This window comes from Motacilla alba, chromosome 3, assembly GCF_015832195.1.
Source record: "Motacilla alba alba isolate MOTALB_02 chromosome 3, Motacilla_alba_V1.0_pri, whole genome shotgun sequence".
In the NCBI taxonomy this organism is placed as follows: Eukaryota; Metazoa; Chordata; class Aves; order Passeriformes; family Motacillidae; genus Motacilla; species Motacilla alba.
The window spans coordinates 106,844,003-106,866,083 of record NC_052018.1 but is presented as its reverse complement, the minus strand read 5'-3'; the positions used below and the strand labels follow the sequence as shown (position 1 = coordinate 106,866,083).

General features: G+C 42.4%; 1 protein-coding gene across 2 annotated transcripts in view; it reads right to left on the bottom strand.

Moving 5' to 3' along the window:
* Positions 1-17,804: 17,804 nt before the first annotated feature.
* The window catches only part of KIF16B (kinesin family member 16B), a 140,865-nt gene continuing 136,588 nt past the window's right edge, over positions 17,805-22,081 (bottom strand). For both annotated transcript variants that reach the window (XM_038130731.1, XM_038130732.1), the window contains one exon: positions 17,805-19,205. In XM_038130731.1, coding sequence (XP_037986659.1) covers positions 19,047-19,205 — 159 coding nt within the window. In that variant the 3' untranslated portion in view covers positions 17,805-19,046. The remainder of the gene's footprint in view (positions 19,206-22,081) is intronic.

Genomic DNA, 22,081 nt, shown 5'->3' with positions numbered 1-22,081 from the left:
AAAAGCGAGGTCTGCCTGGGCAGGATGATTAAGTAGTGCCAAGTGCTTCATACAAGCACTTTTGTGCACCTCTTGCATTAATCAGTCAGCTTCCTGATCTCTAATTGCCACATTGGCTTGGGTTTTTTCCTCTTTCTGTAAAGGAAAGGCTGAGTATTTATATCTGGAATCAAAAGGAACCCAACAGGCTTGGGGCACATGAACTTGAGAAGAGACTAGGTTCGCTACTTTCAGTGTGTGAAGAAAACAAAACAGAAAAGTTTTTTGGGGAAAAAGAAACCCCAAAACAAAACAGAAGAGGGATATAATCCAAAGAGATTCAGGTAAAAAGGGAGTAGGGGTAAGAATGGACAAAAACGAAAAAGCATTTGTGGAATGGAGGAAATTTGGTAACATGCTGGAGTTTTCATGATTGGTCAGGAAAGCAGCCTCCCTTTGCTATTTTGAGAAAGATGCTTGAAGAATCAGAAAACCAAGGAGGTCATGTAAAGCCTTTGCTGCAAAAGAAAAGCATATGCTGCCCAGTGAGAAATATCCTTCTGCATGCAGCAAATAAACTGAGGAGCTCGCTGTGCTCAACAAACAGTAAAGCAAACTCTGAAGAAACAACCCAGGGGGCAAAAGATGGGAGAACAGCCCACACATGGGGGCTGACACAGCATCTTCCTAATAAAGAGAGAGGCCACTGCACACTCTGCCACTGCTGGGCCAGAGGCACAGGCATTGTCTGTGGGGCAGAAGGTGACAGAGGGAAGGTGCTTGAGTCATTTCTGCCTGGGACTCTGCACTGCTGCAGCCCTGAAGGAGAAAAGCTTACGCCTGATTTTGAAAGCAAGCAAGGTATAAAGTGTTTTCCAAGGCTATGCATTATTAAATACAGAGAGGTAAGTCCGGGGATTCCAGAATAGCAACACTTTGGGATGAAACAGGTCAAGAGGCAAAGGTCTCTGTGTTGGCTTTGCATGGTCTGGTTTTTGGTAGCAGGAGGGCCACAAAGGTGGCTTCTGTGAGAAGCTGCTAGAAGCTTCCACCATGTCTGGCAGAGCCAATCCCTGATGGCTCTGAAGATGGACATGCTGCTGGCCAAGGCTGGGTCAATTGGAGATGATGGCAATGCCTCTGTGATAACAGATTTAAAAAGAAAATCAAGCCAACGGGGGACACAGGGTTTTATTTCTAGCCAGAGAAGAGAAGGAGGTGAGAACATGTGAGGGAAACAACATGGAGACACCAATGTCAGTGGGGAAGGAGAGGCAGGAGATGCTCCAGGTACCGGAGCTGAGATTCCTCTGCAGGAGGTGGTGAGACCATGGTGAGGCAGCTGTGCCCCTGCAGCCTGTGGGGGTCCACAGGGGATGCAGAGATGCACCCCCAGCCCCTGGGGATCCATGGGGGATGCAGAGATCCACCCCCAGCCCCTGGGGATCCATGGGGGATGCAGAGATCCACCCACAGCCCCTGGGGATCCATGGGGGATGCAGAGATCCACCCCCAGCCCCTGGGGATCCATGGGGGATGCAGAGATCCACCCACAGCCCCTGGGGATCCACGGGGGATGCAGAGATCCACCCACAGCCCATGGGGATCCGTGGGGGATGCAGAGATCCACCCACAGCCCATGGAGGAGGTGCCCATGGCAGAGCAGGTGGGTGCCTGGAGGAGGCTGTGCTCCAGTGGGAGACCCAGTGGAAGGAGAGGGCCCTGCTCCCAGGCTGGAGCAGCCTGTCCTTGGAGGACTGCACCCCGTGGGGAGAGACCCACATCGCAGCAGTTTTGGGAGGACTGCTGCTCTCGTGAGATGTGGACTCACATTGGAGAAGTTCATGGAGAATTGTCTCCCCTGGGAAGGGAGACAGCAAGCCTATAGGATTACAGTATTCCTCAAAGACTCTGGTGATTTCCTAAAAGACAAAGACTAAGCAAATCTGGCTTTTCATCTACAGCTTCCAGTAAAATCACCTTCAAAGTGTAAGCTTGGGAAAGCAGTGTCTAGTCTTCCTTCTTCTTCCACAGCAGGTTCAGCCATGTGGTAGAGCAAAGCCTCCTTTCAGAGGTCCCAAAACAAGAACTTGTCATCCCTATTCCTGCAAGAGAGGAGATTATGGCCATACAGCTTTGGAGTTGAATCAACTTCTTGGAAGATTCATATTCCAAGACCAAGGTGAATCTTCATCATCTTCCAGGCCTACTTGTACTCAAAGTTGTGATCTCTCAGAGATATATCATGGACAAAATTTAGGTCAAGCCGACATAAATGAAAGTTATTCAGTGGCCCGCAGCATACTCATGGAGAAGATCCGTAATTTTTACAGAATTTTAAAAGAAAACCTCAAAGGCTAATAAGGCCTCTTCACCTGAGCTCTCTGACTTCTGATTTGTATCAGTTCCCATGCCAGATTCCTCACTCTGTGCATAAAAAATCTTCTTGCAGAAGAGCACTTAACATTCTTGACACTAATTCCAAAGTATTATTTTTGAGGGAAATGTACATACTGCAATAATGAGATGACCTAAGAAATTAATTTTTTTTAAACAGTATAAGGAAAGCCAATCTAGGCTTTCTAGTCCTAGATACAACACGACTGAAGACCATAACAGGAGGCTGTGATGTTTTCCAGTTCTGTCAGTGTGAATGCGCTGCAGTGATTTACACACCTGCCATACAGAGCAAAAAGATGGTTACATACCCAGAGGTGAGAAACAGGGATATCACAGCTGCCAAGACTTGGCTCCTGTTTGCAGGTCGAGGAAGGGACTCAGAGTGCCTCTATAAGCCTGAATCAGGCTTCTGACAAAGTCATTATGAACTATTCAGCACTAAACATCCGCTGTTCTATTGTATTTGCAGGGACCCTCGTGGTAGGGAGGAATGATGAATCTGACTCCATGTTCTCAGAAGGCTAATTTATTACTTTATGACACTATATTAAAGAATACAGAAAGGATACTTACAGAATGCTAAAAAGATAATAATGAAAATTCATGACTCTCTCCAGAGTCCCGACACAGCTTGGCCCCAATTGGCCAAAGAGTGAAAACAACTCACACCAGAACGCAATGAAACAATCACCTATGGGTAAACAATCTCCAAACACATTCCACGTGAGCAAAAACACAGGAGAAGCAAATGAGATAAGAATTATTTTCCTTTTTCTCTGAGGCTTCTCAGCTTCCCAGGAGAAAAATCCTGAGCGAAGAGATTTTTCAGAAAATGTGAATGCCACACTGTTCTCTGAACACCTCCCAGATCTAAGGGCTGTGGGATGAGAACACCCACCACAGCATTTGGCTTTGATCAGGTCAGCAAGGCCTTTCACCACCCATGTAGTGAATAATCAATTCAGCCGATTTGACCAGCATGGAAACAACCCTCCTCCTGTTCTTGCCTCAGCGTCACTTGCACAGGCTTTCCAAGCCCTAGGATTGCTTATTCTCCATGTCTTCCTAATTTTGCTTTCAGGTGGAAGGCTTGCCTGTGCTGTCAATCATGCCTTCATTCTTGTGGTCCTGTTGAGGGGAAACCTGCTGCATTTTATTAGGCTCTCGTAAATCTTCCGAAGTCTGAGGATTCTATCAACTTCTGTGCTTCTTGTCAGTGATCTCATCCTTTTATCTTGTCCCATTCACTCCCTGAGAGAACTTGAGCCTTCAAAATTCCCCTGATCCCCCCTTTCCCTCAGCTCTGCCACTCCCTCTGTTTATTCAGGTCTGCTTAGTGATGATGTTCACCTCTGATGCAGGGGCAGATCGTGCCTGGATCTCAGCAGATGAAGGGATTGCTGTCAGCCTCTGCCTTATGCCTTTATCCAGGAGGAGGTTCAGGGACAAGCAGAAAGGGGTTTCTCAGAGCCCTTTTACCAAGATCGAACCTGCTTTAATTATGCTTGTGCATGAATTAAATATCAGCCCTTCCCCAAGCACACTTTTTGCCAGGTGGGTGCGGGGAGCAAGCACAGCCCATTGCAGTATGATTTATGTTGGGCTGCCAAGGGAGACATCCCGTGCTCCTCCAAAGCCTTTTATTTTTCACAAGTTCTGAGATGAGTTGATTTTAAGCATAGCCATGAAACAAGCTCACTTTGTACCTCTCAAGCACGTCCTCAGAGCATCACCACCTAAATCCTCTGGCACCTTTCCAGAGCATATTCCCCTTAACCCTTCCACAGTGCCTCTGTCTGGGACATTTGAAGGACAGGTGGAGGCAGCAGAGTTTGCTCAAACAGACATTTAATATTTATAGGAGAGTAGGGTATCAACTGCAAATCAAAGGCTTTATCAGCACAGCTGTGGATCATAGCATTAAATAGGAAGAACTAGAAAACCTTGAGGAACTGGGAAAAGTTGAAGCAGAAAGAAGCTCCATATTGCAAGGCACTTGAGGTTTGAAAAAACATTTGACCTGTTTTGGGGTGCAAAAGATGAGTGTCTATTGAGGGGAGGTAATGTAAAGCAAAAAATGGCAAGATTTTGGCAAGGGAACTGGGCTGAACCGCCATCAGCTCACAGAAAATTTCCTCCTATGAATAAACAAATATTCACAGTGGAGCCAGAGATGCCAATATCTGCGCACAGCCATCGTTGCTACGTCTACTTTTAAACAGCAGTGAGATTCCTGGAGCATACTGCTTAACTCTTATTGCTGCTCTGGTTTTGTTTGCCACATAAATTTTATCTCGGTGAAAAATTATGCCTGTTATTTCTAGGCTAGAGGGGAAGGGAGCACCACGGGATGAGACGCTGAGTGAATCTGGCCACAGGCTTTGCTTGGAGATTGTGTTTGAACACTTCCAAGCCTTTCTAGGCTGAGTAATTCACAGTGACCACCACAACCTCTCCCAGTAGGTGCCTATTTATACACAGAAATCCTAAAATGATCATAGATACCCTTGAAAGTGGTCAAGGCCAGGGGCCATGAGCAATTTGATCTAGTGGGGGACATCCTTGCCCATGGTGAAGGGGCTGAATGAACCCTATCAGTTCTAGGGTTTTATGTTCATTCAATAATTTTATTCCTGTACACATTTACCTCAAAGGACCTTGGCATTACTCAAGCAAAAATCATTTTTAAATGCTAGCAGGAGGAATGCACTATGTTTTGCTCCAACCTGGATATGTTCTTGAAGACCTGTGAGCCAAGTCAGCTGGGGAATACATGGAGCTGTTCTTCTTCCTGGGGGATTTCCTGGCTCAGTTTTCTTGACATCACTTCTCAGTTGTCAGTCCTTTTCTGTACACATGCCCTTCTCCAGATTAACCTTCAGGCAGGTGAAATCCCCAGACAGATAATTTGGTGGTGAAATAATTGGACAGTACAGGGTTCTACAGGTCCCACTGAGAGCAGTGCATACGTACAGACCATCACTCATGGAAAAGTGAGGAAGAATTAAGAATTAACTCTAGGAAAATAAGACCGAATCAGCCCAAATTCACAGGAACACTCTATCACAAGTATATCACAAAAGACAGTTTCACATCTGAAAGGGCTTTCCAATCCACATCTGAAGGGTAGTATAAAAATGTTACAGGTTATTTAATTTGGCCTTTCAAATAGTATAAATTGGCAAGTCAGCCCCAATATTAATCACAAGATAGATGTTAGGTCAGCCTGAGTTCTTTTTGTTGGATTTTTCAGCCTGCACTGCCACGTTTGTGACCATTTTTCTTAGGCCATGAGGACTCAAGTAAAAAAAAAAAAAAAACAAAAAAAAACCAAAAACCCACAAAACACTTTTTTCATGAAAGCTGATACTCAGAGAGAATAAAAAAATTCCCACTGCCTCTGGTGCTTTGTAAGCCCCAACACCAAGAGACACATGGTAGGAGCTCACAACAGTTAAACCTCTGCAGGGCAGTGCCTCCATCACAGTCCAAGCCCTCATCATTGGATTGCTTCTCCCAGAATTGCTCCTCTGCAAAGCCTCACACTGCTCCCTTTGGAAGTTCATCAGATTGTGTTGTGTATCATGATGCACAGTAACAAATAGAATGCTATTTGCCTTATCCCCAGAAGGCAGCTTTTTAACCAGAGAATAATACATTATTTACAGGATTTCTTAGCAACGTGTTCAAACATACAGAAAAAGGAGTCTTTGAGCACAGTGTCTCGGTGTGAATCATCATTCACTCCAGCTGCTTAATTACTCTGAGATTACGAGTGCATATGATGGTCTGCACTTTTATTTATGAAAATATCCATTATTTTTCTTTTATGTGGAGCCAGGGCACACTAGGAAGCCTTCTACAGCTGAGCCCTTTATGCCTACAGTATGACTTAGGTAAAATATGCCCTCGAACATTTTTGGATCATGACGGATTTAACTGCTAGTGATCCTGGTCTAATCATGAAGTGACTTTGAAATACCATACATTTGAAAAAAGAGCCAAAGTTTTTCATGAAACAGGATTTTGGGCACATTTAAGTGATAGGGAGGAATGTGTCTTGCTGAGAACAGCACTTTGAAGTTGCTCCCATCTGGATAATGAACGATTAAAGAACAAATGAGTTAAGCCAAGTTAGATGCATAGATGTGCCCTGAGCACCCTTCATCTGTGGAGCACCCAGAGCATTTCAAAAGGGAGGAAGTACTTCTGTGCAAAGGAGCATCAGATACAGATGTGCATGCCCCCAGCTGCTGACAGTGCTCAGAAATGCCCATGTGAGCACCACAGTGGGGTCTTTAGGGCAGCTAGGACTTGGGTGAAGAGAAAGAGAAATCTTGACTCTATGTTTCAGAAGGCTGGTTTATTATATCATGATATATATTATATTAAAAAGACCACACTAAAACTATACTAACAGAACAGAGAGAAAGGTGCATCAGAAAGCGAGTCAGAAATAGAAAGGAATGAATAACAAAAGCTTGTGACTCCCGAAGAGTCTGAGGCTGGCTGCATTCTTGATTGGTTATTAAGTAGAAACATCCAACATGGACCAATCAAGAATGCACCTGTTGCATTCCACAGTAGCAAATAATAATTGTTTTTATTTGGAAGCTGAGGTCCTCTCAGCTTCTCAGGAAAAGAAAATCCTGACAGAAGGATTTTCATAAAAATATCGTAGTAACACCAAAGGGTGTGTGATCCAAAAAACTCATCCACATGGATGGCATGGATCACATTTGTAGCCCTGGGTTGAGAGATGCATTGTTTGCAGTTAGGAAAAAGGCACCTGAAGACTCAGACTGGTGGGTGCTGTATGGGAAATACCACAAGATCTGGTACAAAAGCATTTGCCCAGAGAAAGAAAGTCGTGGTCTTATCCCCCAACACCAGGACTTGTTTTCCAGGTGGTGCTGCAGAGAAGGGATCAGGTACATTCCCTGGTCCCTACATTTAAGTGCTATGTTAATTCTTATCTCCCTTTCAAGGCTGTCACCAATGTGGCAATTGTTGTTGCATCCTTTTCCTGCAGCCAGCTTGCATGAGGGGAGTGCTAAGAGCTTTTGAGCTTCTTCTTCCATCTCACACAGGTAGGACAGATCCATACTTCATGCCCCTTGGGGAGGTCAGGGAAGGGATTTCCATTTGGGAACATCCTCCCTGAGTTACACAGCCCTTGATGGAGCAATCAATGCAGCACCCTGAATAGATAATAGATAATTAATTACAGAGGAGAAAAGGCAGACCCTTCTCAGACATCTGTGCTTTTCCTTTTTAAAATCAAGGGAATGGCAGTAAATAAATAAACATATGGAGGAATTGAGGACAGAAAAGGCAAATAATGCCTGCCTGCTCCCTGGAGCTAAGGGATTCCCCAATCACCTGCAGAAACACCATCTGAGAGAAAAGCGCAGACAAGAAATGAAAGTGAATATATTTAGCTCAAGAAGAATCACTAATGGCATTCCAGTTTGAAAAGCGTATCCTGAGAAAGGATACCAAAGGCTAAACCCTCTTTTTTCAATTTGACAACCCGACTTCCATGTGATACCATGCCCAGTAAAACACTGCTTAGATCACTGGAGGAGCTGCAAATCCAACATCGTTGTTTAGCTCTGGACATTACTGTGTCACTGTGAGCAGCAGGGGATGCATAAGGAGGTGGCATAATGCTTGTTTGCAGAACTTTTATGGCTAATTGACATTACTGCAGAGCTCCCCAGACAGTCTCTGGCAGCACTGGATGGCTGAGCCATGGAAAACTGTCTAATGCTGCCTCCTGTGTGATACCCAAAAGGGGGCCATGCTTCTGACAGATTCCAGCAAAGAAGTCAGGGACATAAATATATCTAAACGTGTTAAATCTGAGCAAAGACATGTGTAACAAATCTTTCTTCAACCAATATAATTGTCTTACACGTTGCATATTTCCTTTAATTTCCACATTCATTTTGAGACAGGCTAAATCCCTAAGGGACCATCAAAGCATCTCATTTAAGAAATATCAATATATACAAAGGAAAGCCTTCCTTTCAACCAGAAAGACCAGCTGCAGTGGCTCAAAAGGGCTTTTTTTTTTGTTTTGTTATTCTCTGTGTTTAGCTCATCCATCCAGGGAAGTAACAGGATGTGAAGACAAATTGCAGGAGAAGGAGAATGTTGTTAATGATTTCCCTTTCAACTGCTTGCTCAGCTTTACCTTTGCTAGGAAGGATTACCTGTTGCTGACAAAAGATGTCATCTTCACTCAGATTAATTGCACTCAAATTAATTACTGGCATGGACCAAGGCTGGCTATGTGTAACATTATTTCAGCATGTTAAATCCAAAAGGTTTTAAGCAGAACTTGCTGTAATGGGACAGCACATGGTTCGTCCAGTTAGATATGGAATTTCTGACCCTGTTACTCACATCTAAATAATCTTTATAATGTGATCTGAACCATGATGCTTGGATTTTCAAGCTTTTTCTTTCTCATTACATCTTCTCCCTTTATGTTTGCTTTTCCCACTTTCCAACATGATTCATCACAGCACGTTGCCCCGAGCTTTATTAGGTGACTTGCGGCAGCCCATTTCCCAGCTAAGAGCCCTGCAGGAGCAGTGTTCTGGGCTGCTGAAATTCCATCCCCCTAAAATACGCCACTTTCATGATTATACTTCCCCACAGCTTGTGCTGAGTGCCTCACACTCTATAAAATGCAGTAACACCACTGACTTCACCCAAGGCCCAGCAGCAGGCACATGTTGAGGAATGAAGCCAGCTTCAACAATCCTGTTTAAGATTTTGCTGATGCAATGAGGACAACAAACCTCTCCATCTACCAAAGCCCCCAAGAAAATTCATGTATGCTATGCTGGTGCAGCCATCAGGTGACATCAGCCTTGGGGATGATGCACTGGTGCCACTCCAAAAGGGAGAGGACCACAATTCTGCCTCCGAGGTTTTGTGACATCGGGGTTGGGATTAGTGTTAGCTCCACCTCCTGTAAATTTTCACTGGGTTCAGCACCTGCCTCATTAGCTATGAAAGAATATGAGAAGTGGAGATGAGAAATTAAGAGAACCTTAAGCATTTCACTCTGTCCATACCCAAACTCTGCACTCAGCAATGTTCAAAGTGTTCATTTGCCACCAGCCCGAGGGCCCTGAGCCAAAGTGCTGAAGGAATTACTCCCCAGCAAGGCTCTGCCTGGAGATCAGAGGAGCAGAGCCAAGGAATCAGGTTTCCTCTAACTACAATCTGCTTTGAGAGGCAAAGCACCTCTGAGCCTGGCCAAAGCTCTTTACAGGCTAAACCAGGAATCCGGAGCTTTAAAAAAAATGCTCATTGGTGGGTATATAAAGGGTTTTCTTCCACTAGAGCTGAGCTTGATGCTTGATAGGACAAAACCAAGAGTGTGGGATCACCATAAGCAGAACAACTTGGCATACAGGGAGCTTAAATGATTTCCCATACAGCCACAGGGCAAGACACAATGATTATACCAAACAGCTTGGCATTTTTGTCTCTTCTGTCTTAATAAATCAATAACGTGGAATGCAAAAAGTCCAGAAGGCCCTTGTCAGCTACTCTGAGGGGACCCTGTCCCTGGCTACATCCAGACCAGCCTGACCATCATGGGATGACCACAACATGACTTGGTGGCTGCTCTGCAGAGCCCCAAACTGCAGACACAACCACAGGGCACTCCTGTTCATGGTTCTGAGCAGAAGCCAGACACACGCAGCTCCTCTCAGGACCAATCCTGGAGACTGGTCACTCAGTACCGAGGCTACCATCCTTATGCAGGGCTTACTTAGGCAAAGCTGTGTTACATGCCTCATGTGTCAAACTGGGGTGTCCCACAACCCAGGAGAAGACAGCCACGGGCCTGAAGGGAAACAGCAGGATCTGCTTCACAAGCCCCATGATCCCATGTGAGCCTCTTCCTTTGAGCTGCCACCACAAATCCAAATAAACACAAAGCCAAATAATCACAATGCCTGATCAATATGTGATCAACCGTGCCCAGCACAGTTCAGCTGCTTTGCAGCCCTGCTACCAAAGGTTCTGTCAATATGCTGGCAAGCAGCAAGAAAGTCAAATTAGTTCAGTTCATACATATTTAAGTTCCGTGACCTACATTATCAAGCTCAGGCTTCAAATATTTGTAATGGCACAATTAGCCCCAGGCACGTTATCTCACTAGTATCAGCAACTGTATATATTTATCTACAAATCACACAGAGGGGCATTAAATGTTGCTGTCACTGTTGTCAGGGAAACAAACTTCTTCTAAATTTTTAATTTTTTAATTTAAAATGCTGTATTCTAAGCAGGGATGGTCATTAAAATTGTATGAGGAAAAAGGGAAAACAAAATCTGGTGTATCTACCTATGGCAGAATTGATGTACACTGTAATTACAGCAGGTTACTGAGGGAAAAATGGAGCTTTCATGCAAGACTGTGGTTATGAATGTTTCTGCACATTACTCATGATTCCTGTTGCTTAAGAAGAAAAAATAAGTTATTGTGCATGTGTAAATTCTTGTCAAAAATTGTAGGTTAGAATACACAATTTACCTTGTGTACTGCAATTTTTATGTAAATACTGAGGTCCACCATAAAAATGGTTGTTCAGTAGAGACAGACTTACAATTACATAAATTGTAATTTGTGTAGTAAGATGCAATAACTGATATCCTCATTTCGTACTTTAACAGAATGGGTGGCACAGTGAATGCTCCCTCTTTGAGCAAATATCTTCTAAAGCCTCCAGAGATGGGCTATCATATCTGTTGGGAAAATTGCTGCAATGTCTTGTCAAGGCATTTGTGAAGAAGCAAAACCAGGCAAGAGTAAGAGGAAAACAACACGAGGTAAGACAGCCAGTCAGCAGCCTTTACAGACCCTAGAATTACTTGTAATCTATGTTTCACTGAGCAAGAGACAATACATATAAATCTTTTTTGAGTCCACTCCTCCTAACACCTGGATGCCCAAAGATTTGCCATCCTCTGCAAATCCAAACTCACTGCCACAGCCTCTCCACTTTCCATCTCCTTGTGCTAAATCACATCCTGAGTTTGCTTTTCAAATTAATGCGTGATCTGTGTAGGCAGAAAATGATGCTGTGTTCCCAGTCCATATTGGAGCAGTGCAGGAAAAGAGGCAAATGCCAGTGCAGAGCTGGGAGAAGAGGTGGGCAGCACTTGTCCCAGGGCTGCCTGCACCCTTGGGGTCCTTCTCACCATCTGGCCGGGACTCTTCTTTCCATGCCATGCAGTGAGGGAGCATTTGGCAACGGAGTCAGAAGGGAAGTTTGTTTTTCTGCTTTTCCTGGCCTTGTTTGTGTTACCTGAGCTAATGGCTGGCAAGGAGGGGCTCTCTGGGGTACCCCACGTGGCTGCAGAAATCCTGCCTTAGATTTCTCAAACATGCAAACCATCTGCCAACAGCTCCCGCACTGGGAGCGTGGGCAGGGGGATGCCTTGGAGCCTTTCACTGCTCCTGTGTCCTGGCATGGCCCTCTGGAACAGAGATGTGCCCTTACCCAGCCCTGCACCTGAGCTGGTCCCACGTGTGCACAGCCACATGGCCAGACTGGCTGCTAGGGGACATGCAGGGGAGCCTGGCTACACCCAAGAGCCCTCCTGCAGCCTGCCCAGTCCACTCCAGCCTGCCCAGTCCACTCCAGCCTGCCCAGTCCACTCCAGTGACATGAGTGCTAATAAACAGGCCAAAATTTGCCTTGTAAAATCTCATCACGCTTTTAAAGGCCAGATTACTCAATAGGACTTTTAAATTCCACCCTTGATTCAATTCACACAGAATGAAATACATGTTGCCAATACACCCAGCAAGAGTGCCAGTCCCCTAAAACCCCACTGCACCACTACAAAAGAGCAGGGGTAGTGAAATCCCCTTGCGTATGAAATGAGCTGTGCTGAGAGATGCTATCAATTTGCTGATAGACTTGACAAATTTGAGCAATTCTGTGTCCACTCAGTAAATAATATCAGATTAAGAAGTTTGTGATACCTTTGTTTTTCAAGCAATCACTTGGTTTTATTTTGCTTGTTTGGTCTGGGGTTGTTTTTCTTTTATTTTCTTGCAACTTTTTTTGCATACTTCCATTCTCCATTGCCTTTCCTACCAACACCAAGAACTACTCACACAATAGATACAGCCAGACTCTGGCATATAATTAAGATGTTAAGAGGTAACTTCATCTGTGCACATAAACCTGAGCACCTGCTTATGCAAGCAGGTGCCAGAATCAATAGGCTCAGGCAGCTTGGAAGCTCGTCCAAGGTTCTGATTTTACACATTGCTCAGCAGCCTTTCTGTGTTGGAGCCCAGAGGGTGTCTGCTGTACCTCCTGGAAGCACTTGCTTCCCAGAACTGGCATGTTCTTTTACCCACACTGCATTAATGAACACTCCCAAGCTCAGAACAGGACAGATCTGAACACAGGACAGAGATATGTATTTAATTGTTCACATTCTCTTATGCTAATCTTTCACAGGGCTCTGCTACCTCTGCATTGTCCAGCACTCTTCTCCTGTTGCTCAGCTGCTAAAAGAAAGAGAATTGGAGGTGGTTATGGATGAAAATGTGCCAAGGCTTGTTTTTTCAGCAGTAGAGCATTGCTTTATCTCTTGTTGAACTCAATGAGAAAAACAAGTGATTTGATGCACACATCATTAGTTTCCACAGAACAATTCTTGAAGCTCTCATTATCAGTAGATTCATTTTGCACCTATTATCAGCATGCTACTCTGCACCATGGAAAGGAGTAATTTGCCACCCATACATCTCCAAGGTATTCACATTTGGGAAAAAAAACAACCATGATGCAGAAGTCCTGAAAACACACTGGTTTCCCAGGGAGAACAATGACAACACCATTAACAATTTTCACCTGCTCATTTTTGAGATTCTGATTTCTGTTGTAATTCCCAATATCAAAAATCAAGGACGCCAATTTTTGCAGAACACAACTAAAATGTGGTTTCAGTTGATGACCTCTGATTCGTGCCTTTAAGGAAACAGAAAAACAGGAGTTCAGGACAAGTTATCAGAAGATGATAACTATCATTTGTCATATCATAAAGGATTTGCTTTCTCTTCAGCTCTTCCCAGCACATTCTTATAAACCATCTGTAAAATAAGACTACAGACAGGAAGTAATTGAAAACTTACAAAGAACGAGAACAAGCCACCCAGACAAAACTGTCATGAGAAGACAGAAAAAGCTAGCAAAAGGAGGACTTGGAAAGAGTCTGTAAGCTTTTTTCTCAGACCTATTTCTTTTTCTGAGACCAGTTTCAAAAAGCAACCACCAAAGTACTGCCAAAACTCTGTGTGAGAGCAAAAGCTGTGCTACACGCTCCAATGTCAGCATGACTTCAGAGAAAATTGTCAGTATTTATAAAGAAAACAAAGTCGTAAAGAAGAAAAAAGATACAGGGTTTCCCATGCTGCCACTTGCATTTTTGCTTCTAAGACTTGTTACACACTGCAAACATGAGACTAAAGCTTCTAGTCCAAAATCCTGCCTCCATTTTGTCAAACATTCATGTTCACCCTTAACATGGCTTCCCAACACAGTCCTTCCAAAACTCAACCTCAAAAAGACAAAAGAACAGTATTGTTTCTGATCAGGTATTTTCAGCCAGTTGGATGAGCTCTTTTATGGATCTAAATGCACTAGACAGGTGGCATAAGGAAGTTTACCTGTTTCCCACAAAATTCATTTTCAGGTCACTGTTTATTTTCCCAACCTCTTTCTTTCTCAAATTGCAACAGGGGAGGTCTAGATTAGATATTAAGAAATATTTCTTTGGTGAAAGGGTAGTTTGGCATTGGGACAGGATGCCCAGAGAAATGGTGGAATAACCAGCCTTTGAAATGTTCAAATAATGCGTGGATGTGGCACTTGAGGACATGGTTTATTGGTGACACAGCAGCACTGGGGTAATGGTTGGACTTGGTGATTCTAGAGGCCTTTTCCAACCTTAACTGATTGTATTTTATGGTATTTTCATTCCTAATCAACTTTGTTTTCATTGTATTAGGAATAAAAAGGTACATCTACAGCAGCATTCTGGTCTGCCACCAATAATGACAAAGCACTCTCTTAAAAGAATAAAACAACAATTTTAAAAAGTGGCAGGACCCAGTATATTAAAAAAAATTCACTTTACAGCTTTGCTAAAAAAATACAGTCTTTATCAGACTTTAGGCCTTTAACTGGTTCAGGGCCTGTACAACTGCATAGACCTTAACTGCTCAAGAAGCCTGTCCTGCAAAGGAATATCTTCTATTTCCCATTATGAGGATGGAAACCAGAAAATTTTTTATCAATCATATTTTTTTTCCCAGAATCTAATGAAACACTGAGAAAATAAACCCATGGACGGACATAAGAAACTTGTAAGTTAAAAATAATTTATTTTTTCCAATTTTGGGGCTTTGGCGAGCTGGAAGCATATAAAATTTCAAGCTTTATCACAGTCTAATACAAACCTATTTCTTATTCCCACCTCCAGGAGCGAGGAGATTGCCAGGAATCATTTATCAGCAGGGCTTTGAGGGCTGCTCAACCTCTTGCCTATAAGCAGCAGCATATTCAGAGGAAAAGCACTTCCAGTTAAAGGAGAGCAGGGTCAAGATCAGTAACAAGGCTTTCCTCAAATTTTTTTTTTTTTTATTTAATCACGTTATGCAGGGAGAAAAAACATTTTAAAAAAGCCAAGCACCATCTCCAGTGTGTTTTATTAGCCTTTTTTGGTGCAATCCTATTGATGAAAAACTGCTGTAGGCTCAGCAAGGATATGAGCCAAGTGGCTTGGTGACTTTAATGGAGGCATGATTTCAGTTGCATGGGTAAGTGTGATAGCCCCATTATAGTGAAGTACTTAAACACACATTTTGCCTGAAATATATCTAGGAGTGATACATAAGTTAGGTTTTACTTAAGGACATCTCTCAATTACTTAGGCACTTGGAAAAAAACCACCACCCATACCAGGCCTGAAAATAACTTTCACAATGTTGTTGAAAGTGCCAGTATGTTGAAAATAAAATTAATGGACAATTTTAGAGCTTGAGGATATCTACAGAAAAATGCAATTGGAACATCTTTAAAATGGCTAGCTATATGCATTTCAGCTTCTATTGAAAACTTCTCGTGAAGTCTGAGTTTAAAGACTGTAGGTTATAAACAGCCATCGTATTTTTTACTGGTGTAATTATTCAAAGATGCCTCCTAGCTTAGCCTGAGCTTGCCATCATTGAATCAACTCTGGACACCAGTGAAAATAGGTAAGAAGGTGGGAAAAACTGGTAGCTGGGGGTTGTGGCTCTAATCTCATGCTTACATTCACAGCTCTGTAGCTTTTAACTTGATGACATTGTGAATAGAGTGATTAATAGACCTTTGTTATTTGCAATGTACACATTTAACACTGCAGGTCAGATAAACTAGACAACATAAATTAACCATCTTATGGGCAAGTTTACACCACTGGAGCATCTGGTCCTGAATCAATCTGTACTGCTGGCAGGAATCCAGTGAAAGTCTTCTTTTAAATTCAAGTGAAAAAAAATTAATATTCAAATTTTTCACTTGACTTAACTCTTTATCACATTGAGTTTTTCTTAAACAGGTTCTCCAAATCCAAAGTGACACAAAATACCTCTAGGTGTCCTGTTTGCTTTTGCCTTTTCATAACCAGCATTCACCATGTGGTGCAATGGAGTTCTGCTTGGCACACTGGCAATTTTTTAGGAAAGACAACTGCAGGAAATGGGTTTATCACTGCAGCAGATAAAGCAGTTTACCATTTTTTGGCCCGCTCGGTCCTTTCATAGAAGTGGCACACAAGAAATAATGTTCTACAGTTACACAAAATCATTTTTCTGAAGACTCTGAGGCATTAATTATTTTTTTATCATACCTCGTTGCAATGAGGTAGGAAGGGGAATAGGCCAAGGGAGAAGGAGAAACAGAACAGTCACTGGCTTTGAAGTGAGATTCAGAGTCATTTATTGATCATCCCTGATTTCTGCCTCTGAAGCACTCATATGGGCATCAGAGCAAGATAACCACATGCACTTACCAGTCTTCCATTATCCTGCTGCAACACCAAACTCCAGTTATTCAGCTCACCACAGGAACCCAGCAAGCACCCTACCTCCACTTCCTGATCTGGGAAGCACAAGCAAAGCCAAATGGCAGAATGAAGGAGGAAGGGAAGACACAGCCTTGTGGTCAGGAGGACGAAATGTGCACAGAGGGCCCTGGGAGAGCCTGGAAAGTGTAATAAAGGCACTGGGCAGAGCAGGGATCACGAGATTGGGTCTCTGTCAGTGACCAAGCACAGGCAGTTAATGCTCCAGTGCATGAAGGAGTCCAGGAGCATCCAGGACCCAGTGAAAAAAAAAAACAGTTTAGGAATCAGCAGGTTTGATTGGAATGCTTAGCTTCCCAATCAATGGTATTAAGATACCTAAGTCAGTACTTACCTTACAATCCTACCCTGCTAATAGTAGGGCCTAGAAATTTTACCCTAACTTTTGTTTTCCCTGAAATGAACTAAAATTATAAAAATACTCTCAAAATTTAAATCATCCATTCGATTTTTTTCTTTTTCTTTTAAAATTTTAATTAAAGATGCTTATTGTGGCAGGCTATGCTTAGTAATGGAACCCAGTTATCTTTATACATCAGCATTGAATCACAGAAGGGCCTGGTTTGGAAAGGACCTTTAAAAGTCCTCTAGTTCCAGTGCCCCTGCCACAGGCAGCCACACCTTCCTGGTGTTTCTCATCAGGTTTGTCACAGCCCCATCCAGCCTGGCCTTGAACACCTCCAGTGAACGGGCTGCCCAGAGCTTCTCTGTTCAACTTGTGCCTGTGCCTCACCACCCTTATAGTGAAGAATTTCTTCCCAATATCTAATAAAACCAGCTTAAGACCATTCCCACTATTCCTGCATGCCCTTGTCTCTCTCCAGCCTTCCTGCAGGCTCCCTGTAGGTATGGGAAGGGGTTCTAGAAGGTCTTCCCAGGCCACCAAATTTGTCAGGCATCATTTGTCTTTAGTGAAGCCATATTGGCAGTCACCAAATACCTCATCATTTACCATGAGCCTTAGCACAGTTTCCAAAAGGACCTGCTCCATAACCTTGCCAGGCACTGATGTAAGACTGACTGGCCTGTGGGCTTCCTCTTTTCCCTTTTTAAAAATGAGGGTCATGTTTCCCCTTCTCCAGTCAGGGGGAGCTTTCCCAGGGCACCATCATTTCTTAAATATGATGAATTGTGCCTTAGACACTTCCTTGGCCAGTTCCCTCAGGACCATTGATGTATCATCATATGAAATGTAAAACACTGCTGTTCCTATAATTTAGGTCATGAAATAAAAAAGCCACCAGTGTTGTTACTTCAGGTTTTAATAATAATTTTCAATGACGTGAAATAGTTTGATTAACACAACCTACCAGTGGTCAGTTGATGTCAACTCAGAAAAAATGCTTCACACTCTGAACAAATGGCACACAAAACTTACCTTTCATTATGCATTTTAATAACTGGAAGTAATTCAATTCTGATTTTTATACAACCAATTATACATTAACATATACACAACTCAATTCCAGTCACAGTGTATACATAGTTTTGAATCTGCAGCAATATAAAATTAGTTCTACCTGTATATATATATGTGCAAGTCTGAATAAATCCTGAGTCATTTCAAAGTACTATTATTTAAATCCTGTAAATTTTAACTGATGCAAATAAACCTCAGGTTTTACAACTATTGTGAAGAAGCTATTTAAGAAACAAAATATAGCACTTTGCATCAGCTTTATGCATAGCTATGAGCTCTGTACAGTGCAGAGTTTCTGTTTACAGTCTGAATGATTATGAAATCTGAAAAGATGCTGACCATATTATTCAGTAACTATTGCTTCCTTTGCTTCTTTAATAATGGTGAATGATTTGTTCAGCCTCCAAACAACTAAGTGTGGAGGACTCTGACAGGGTTTAAATTATATTCTTCCTGTTGCATATATTTTTGTAAGCATTCAAGTTACCCAGGCCCTTTAATTCTTCTGAGAAAAACTATACAATTATACAGTCAATACTCAGTGCATCTAGAAGGAAAGAAAATGAAACAACAGTGGAGCATGATCATTACCTTAAACATGACACTATGCTATAAAGAAACAAAAGAGGAGCTGTTCTTTAAGGAACAGCTTGGACAGAAACCAAAAGGCCGCTCGGAAACCCTCTGTCAGCACGACACACTGCCATGGTAAACATGAGATGCTCTCCAACGGCCAGAACGAATTATCCGAGCAAATGGGAAGGAAGCGCTGCTGCCAAGAAGGGGATCCAAACTCATTACAAGAGTCAGAATCTTTGTACAGTATTAACAGAGCAACTTACACAAAAATGTCTGTATGCCCCATGCCAGGAGAATGCAGGCACTGACTTGGGAGCTGGTAAAGGACACAGCTTAGCGTGGGGGCGTGGCTGTCTCCAGTTGTTTGGATGCATCTTTCCAGGTACGGAGGAGACACATGTTTTTTTCTTTCCCTCACTCCTCTTGCACAAAAGTGCAGGCACCACTCCAACTATACTCTTCCAGCATAAGGATCCTGGCCCAAAATTTAGCTGGTCCCATGGCTGCTGTAGTCAAAAACGCCTTTCCTGAAGAAGGGTGAGAATTCACAGATGGTGTACTTTGACAACGTTAGCCCCACTTTATCAATGTTCAGGGGAGATGATGGAGATTTCAGCATTGCAGAGAAAAAGCTCCTGAGGTATTTCTGTGGAATGAAATATAAGATGTCATAAGGTTTACTTGATCAAATTTATTACAACCACTTTGAAAAATTAAATGAACAGCAAAAAACCCCAGAAATATTTCCATGGGATGTGAACAGTCCTTTCAATAACCATCAGCATTTATAAAACAGTCTACTGAAATGTCTGTATTAAGCTCAAAAAAAGCAGAAAAAAAGTATTTTCCACTTCCTTCTTAGGCCCAGCTTGGCAACTCTTTTATTCTGTGGTTGCATGATGCTTCCTAGTTTATTCTGCAGTCATGCAATCATGACATGCTAATACTATTGTGTGGCATTAGCAAACATAGCAGGTGCAAAGCTCAGATCCATGCTGCAGGATATTCACCACATATGGACACAAAAGGACTTTAAAAATCTTTCCCTCATAAAGCTTCCACAATCCTTGCATTGATTGGGGTTTGTTTTGATGATGGCTATCTGCAGAAAGATTTGCATGAATTCCATATTATGTCAGAACCTACCAGCATCTTTTCATTGAGTTGCCCTCAAAATTTCCTTTCTGTTTTTTTTTTTTGTTTGTTTGTTTTTAGGCCTTACTAATGAAAAGCACATGGGAGACACTTCCTTTCCTTCCCATAAGTTAATATTCACCAACCACTGTGCAAATTGCAGTCACATTTGTACCTAGAGAAATTGGGGGATGTACATTAACACAGTTAGTTTTCACAAACCTGAAAAACCTTCCATTATATGTGGGTTCATTTGGATGCAACTTTCCAGGTATGTGTGACTTATAAATATAACTTTTGAACTTTTGAACTAAACACTAGGCAAAAGGTTTGATCAGATAGATATTACAAATGCATCCAGTGTCACCCAAACCCTGTAAGGGAAATCTCATCTGGAGCACAGGGATAAACTCCTTTTCTGTACTACAGACTGAGCACAGAAAGAGATAACCTCCAAATCATTCACTGCTCTTGGATTCCATGGGAAATATATTTGCAAGCCAGAGAAGCACATCCTCCTCTGAAGAACGCAACATTTAGTTATTTGAATGCAGCAGCTTTGGGGTCATGGAAGTGGTTTGTTCAGGAAACTATCCTAATTATTCACTCATTTCTCAAGAATAATTCCTCCAAACTATAACAATCTGCTATCTTTTAAAGAAACCAGCTGTTTCAATATTACATAAAGAAGAAAAACAAACAAACAAAAAAAGAAAACCAAAAAAAAGCAGCCGAGACAAAAACTATTCTCTTGGCAGAAATGGTGAAACTTTCTATTTCATTCAGATCTGCCACAGGTTGTATTAATGTTCATGAAAAAAACTGATTACAAAAATGCCTTCAAGATGAACTGCAATAGACTAAGAGGTAATTTAAAGTGAGAAACAGAGAAACATTTCTCATAATTAGTTCTCAAAGGAGGGTTCTTTACAAAAAGTCCCAAAACAGTAATTCCTGAAGGATGAATATGGTAGAAAATTAAATGTAAAACATAGCATTCTGTTAGCATTTTAGCACTGTGCTGAAAAGTTACTGCAATAATTCTAGTTTATGACTACTAAAGGCTGAAAGGTACCAAAATATCTCAGTGGACACATCAAAAGACCTACTGCATTCACCTTGGTATGTATGGCCAGATAATTGACTGTCATGCCTTTTCTTTAAAGCCATTACTCATTGTTTTGGCATGATAGCTCTAATGGCAAAGTAAAAAATCCCTCTGCTCTAAGCATACACTTATGTGACACACAAGGAACAGCAGGAACACTTCCACATCTGTGCTCCAGAGTTGAATGAATATCACAGATTCTTTGAACACAAAAAAAAATCCTTGGGAAAATGGCAACAAGCAGACACTAACAGATAATGATGGAATTAATTTTGTACGAAGGTTTCCTGCCATATGGCTTGACATTATGTGCTCTTCAACAACCACCTCTGAACAAATTAACCATCTTATAAAACCCAGATCTGCATTTACCCTGTTTGCAATGCTGGTATGTTAATACTGCCCAGAGCTGCTGTGCCCTTGACACAAAGAAGCTGTTGCTTCATTGAAATGCAGGCTGCTCTGCCCAAAGATGCTGGCTGGGAGTGTTCCCTGTAGTGAGGAAACAGTGGCTGTGGGCAGAAGTGCTCACATCACAAGCATTGATCACAGAGTTGTGGCAGGGCACTACAGGGAAAGGCTGCTCCGTCCTGTCGGCTGCAATGCACAGCAAAGTGGAAAAAAGTGACAGGAGAAAAAGAAGATTGATCCTTGCAATGTATGGAAAGATGCTTCCCAAACTCCAGATGTTACAAGGAGAGGATGAGAGTCGCAGCAAGTTGGGAGAGTGGCAGGAGCACATCAAGTGACAGAAATTATGAAAAGTTCCTTACAGATCCAGAATTCAGCATGGACTTCATTGCAGCCCAGGAGGCCACTGCAAGCAGCTGGAGTAGGAGCAAGGCTGGATGAAAGGATCTCCTCTGCCAGCACTCACTGGACAGGAGGAGAGCTGTTTCCATATCTTTTGTATTAAAATCCATTTCCAGCAGCAGATACAATTTTTGTCTATTTACAGAACTTTTTTGATGTGCTCTTGAAAAAAAAAAATTCTTAGGAGAGACTGGCAAGCTCAGGATACCTTCACAGGTCCAAATTTTATACATATTAATAATGTGATTTCCTACTGATAGCAACATTGTCCCTGGCATGCAAATCACTGTTTAATAGCTACTAGGTTTGTATGATTATCTAGGAAATAAAAAACTAGTTAACTGCCAAAATATTCCACCACGCTTGGTTTTATTACTCATTTTTGTTTGTTAGACTTCTGGCCATTTGTTCTGGATTATTTAGTCCGGTAATCAGTGTTCTTCCAAATGCACTTTGGAGTTTCATTT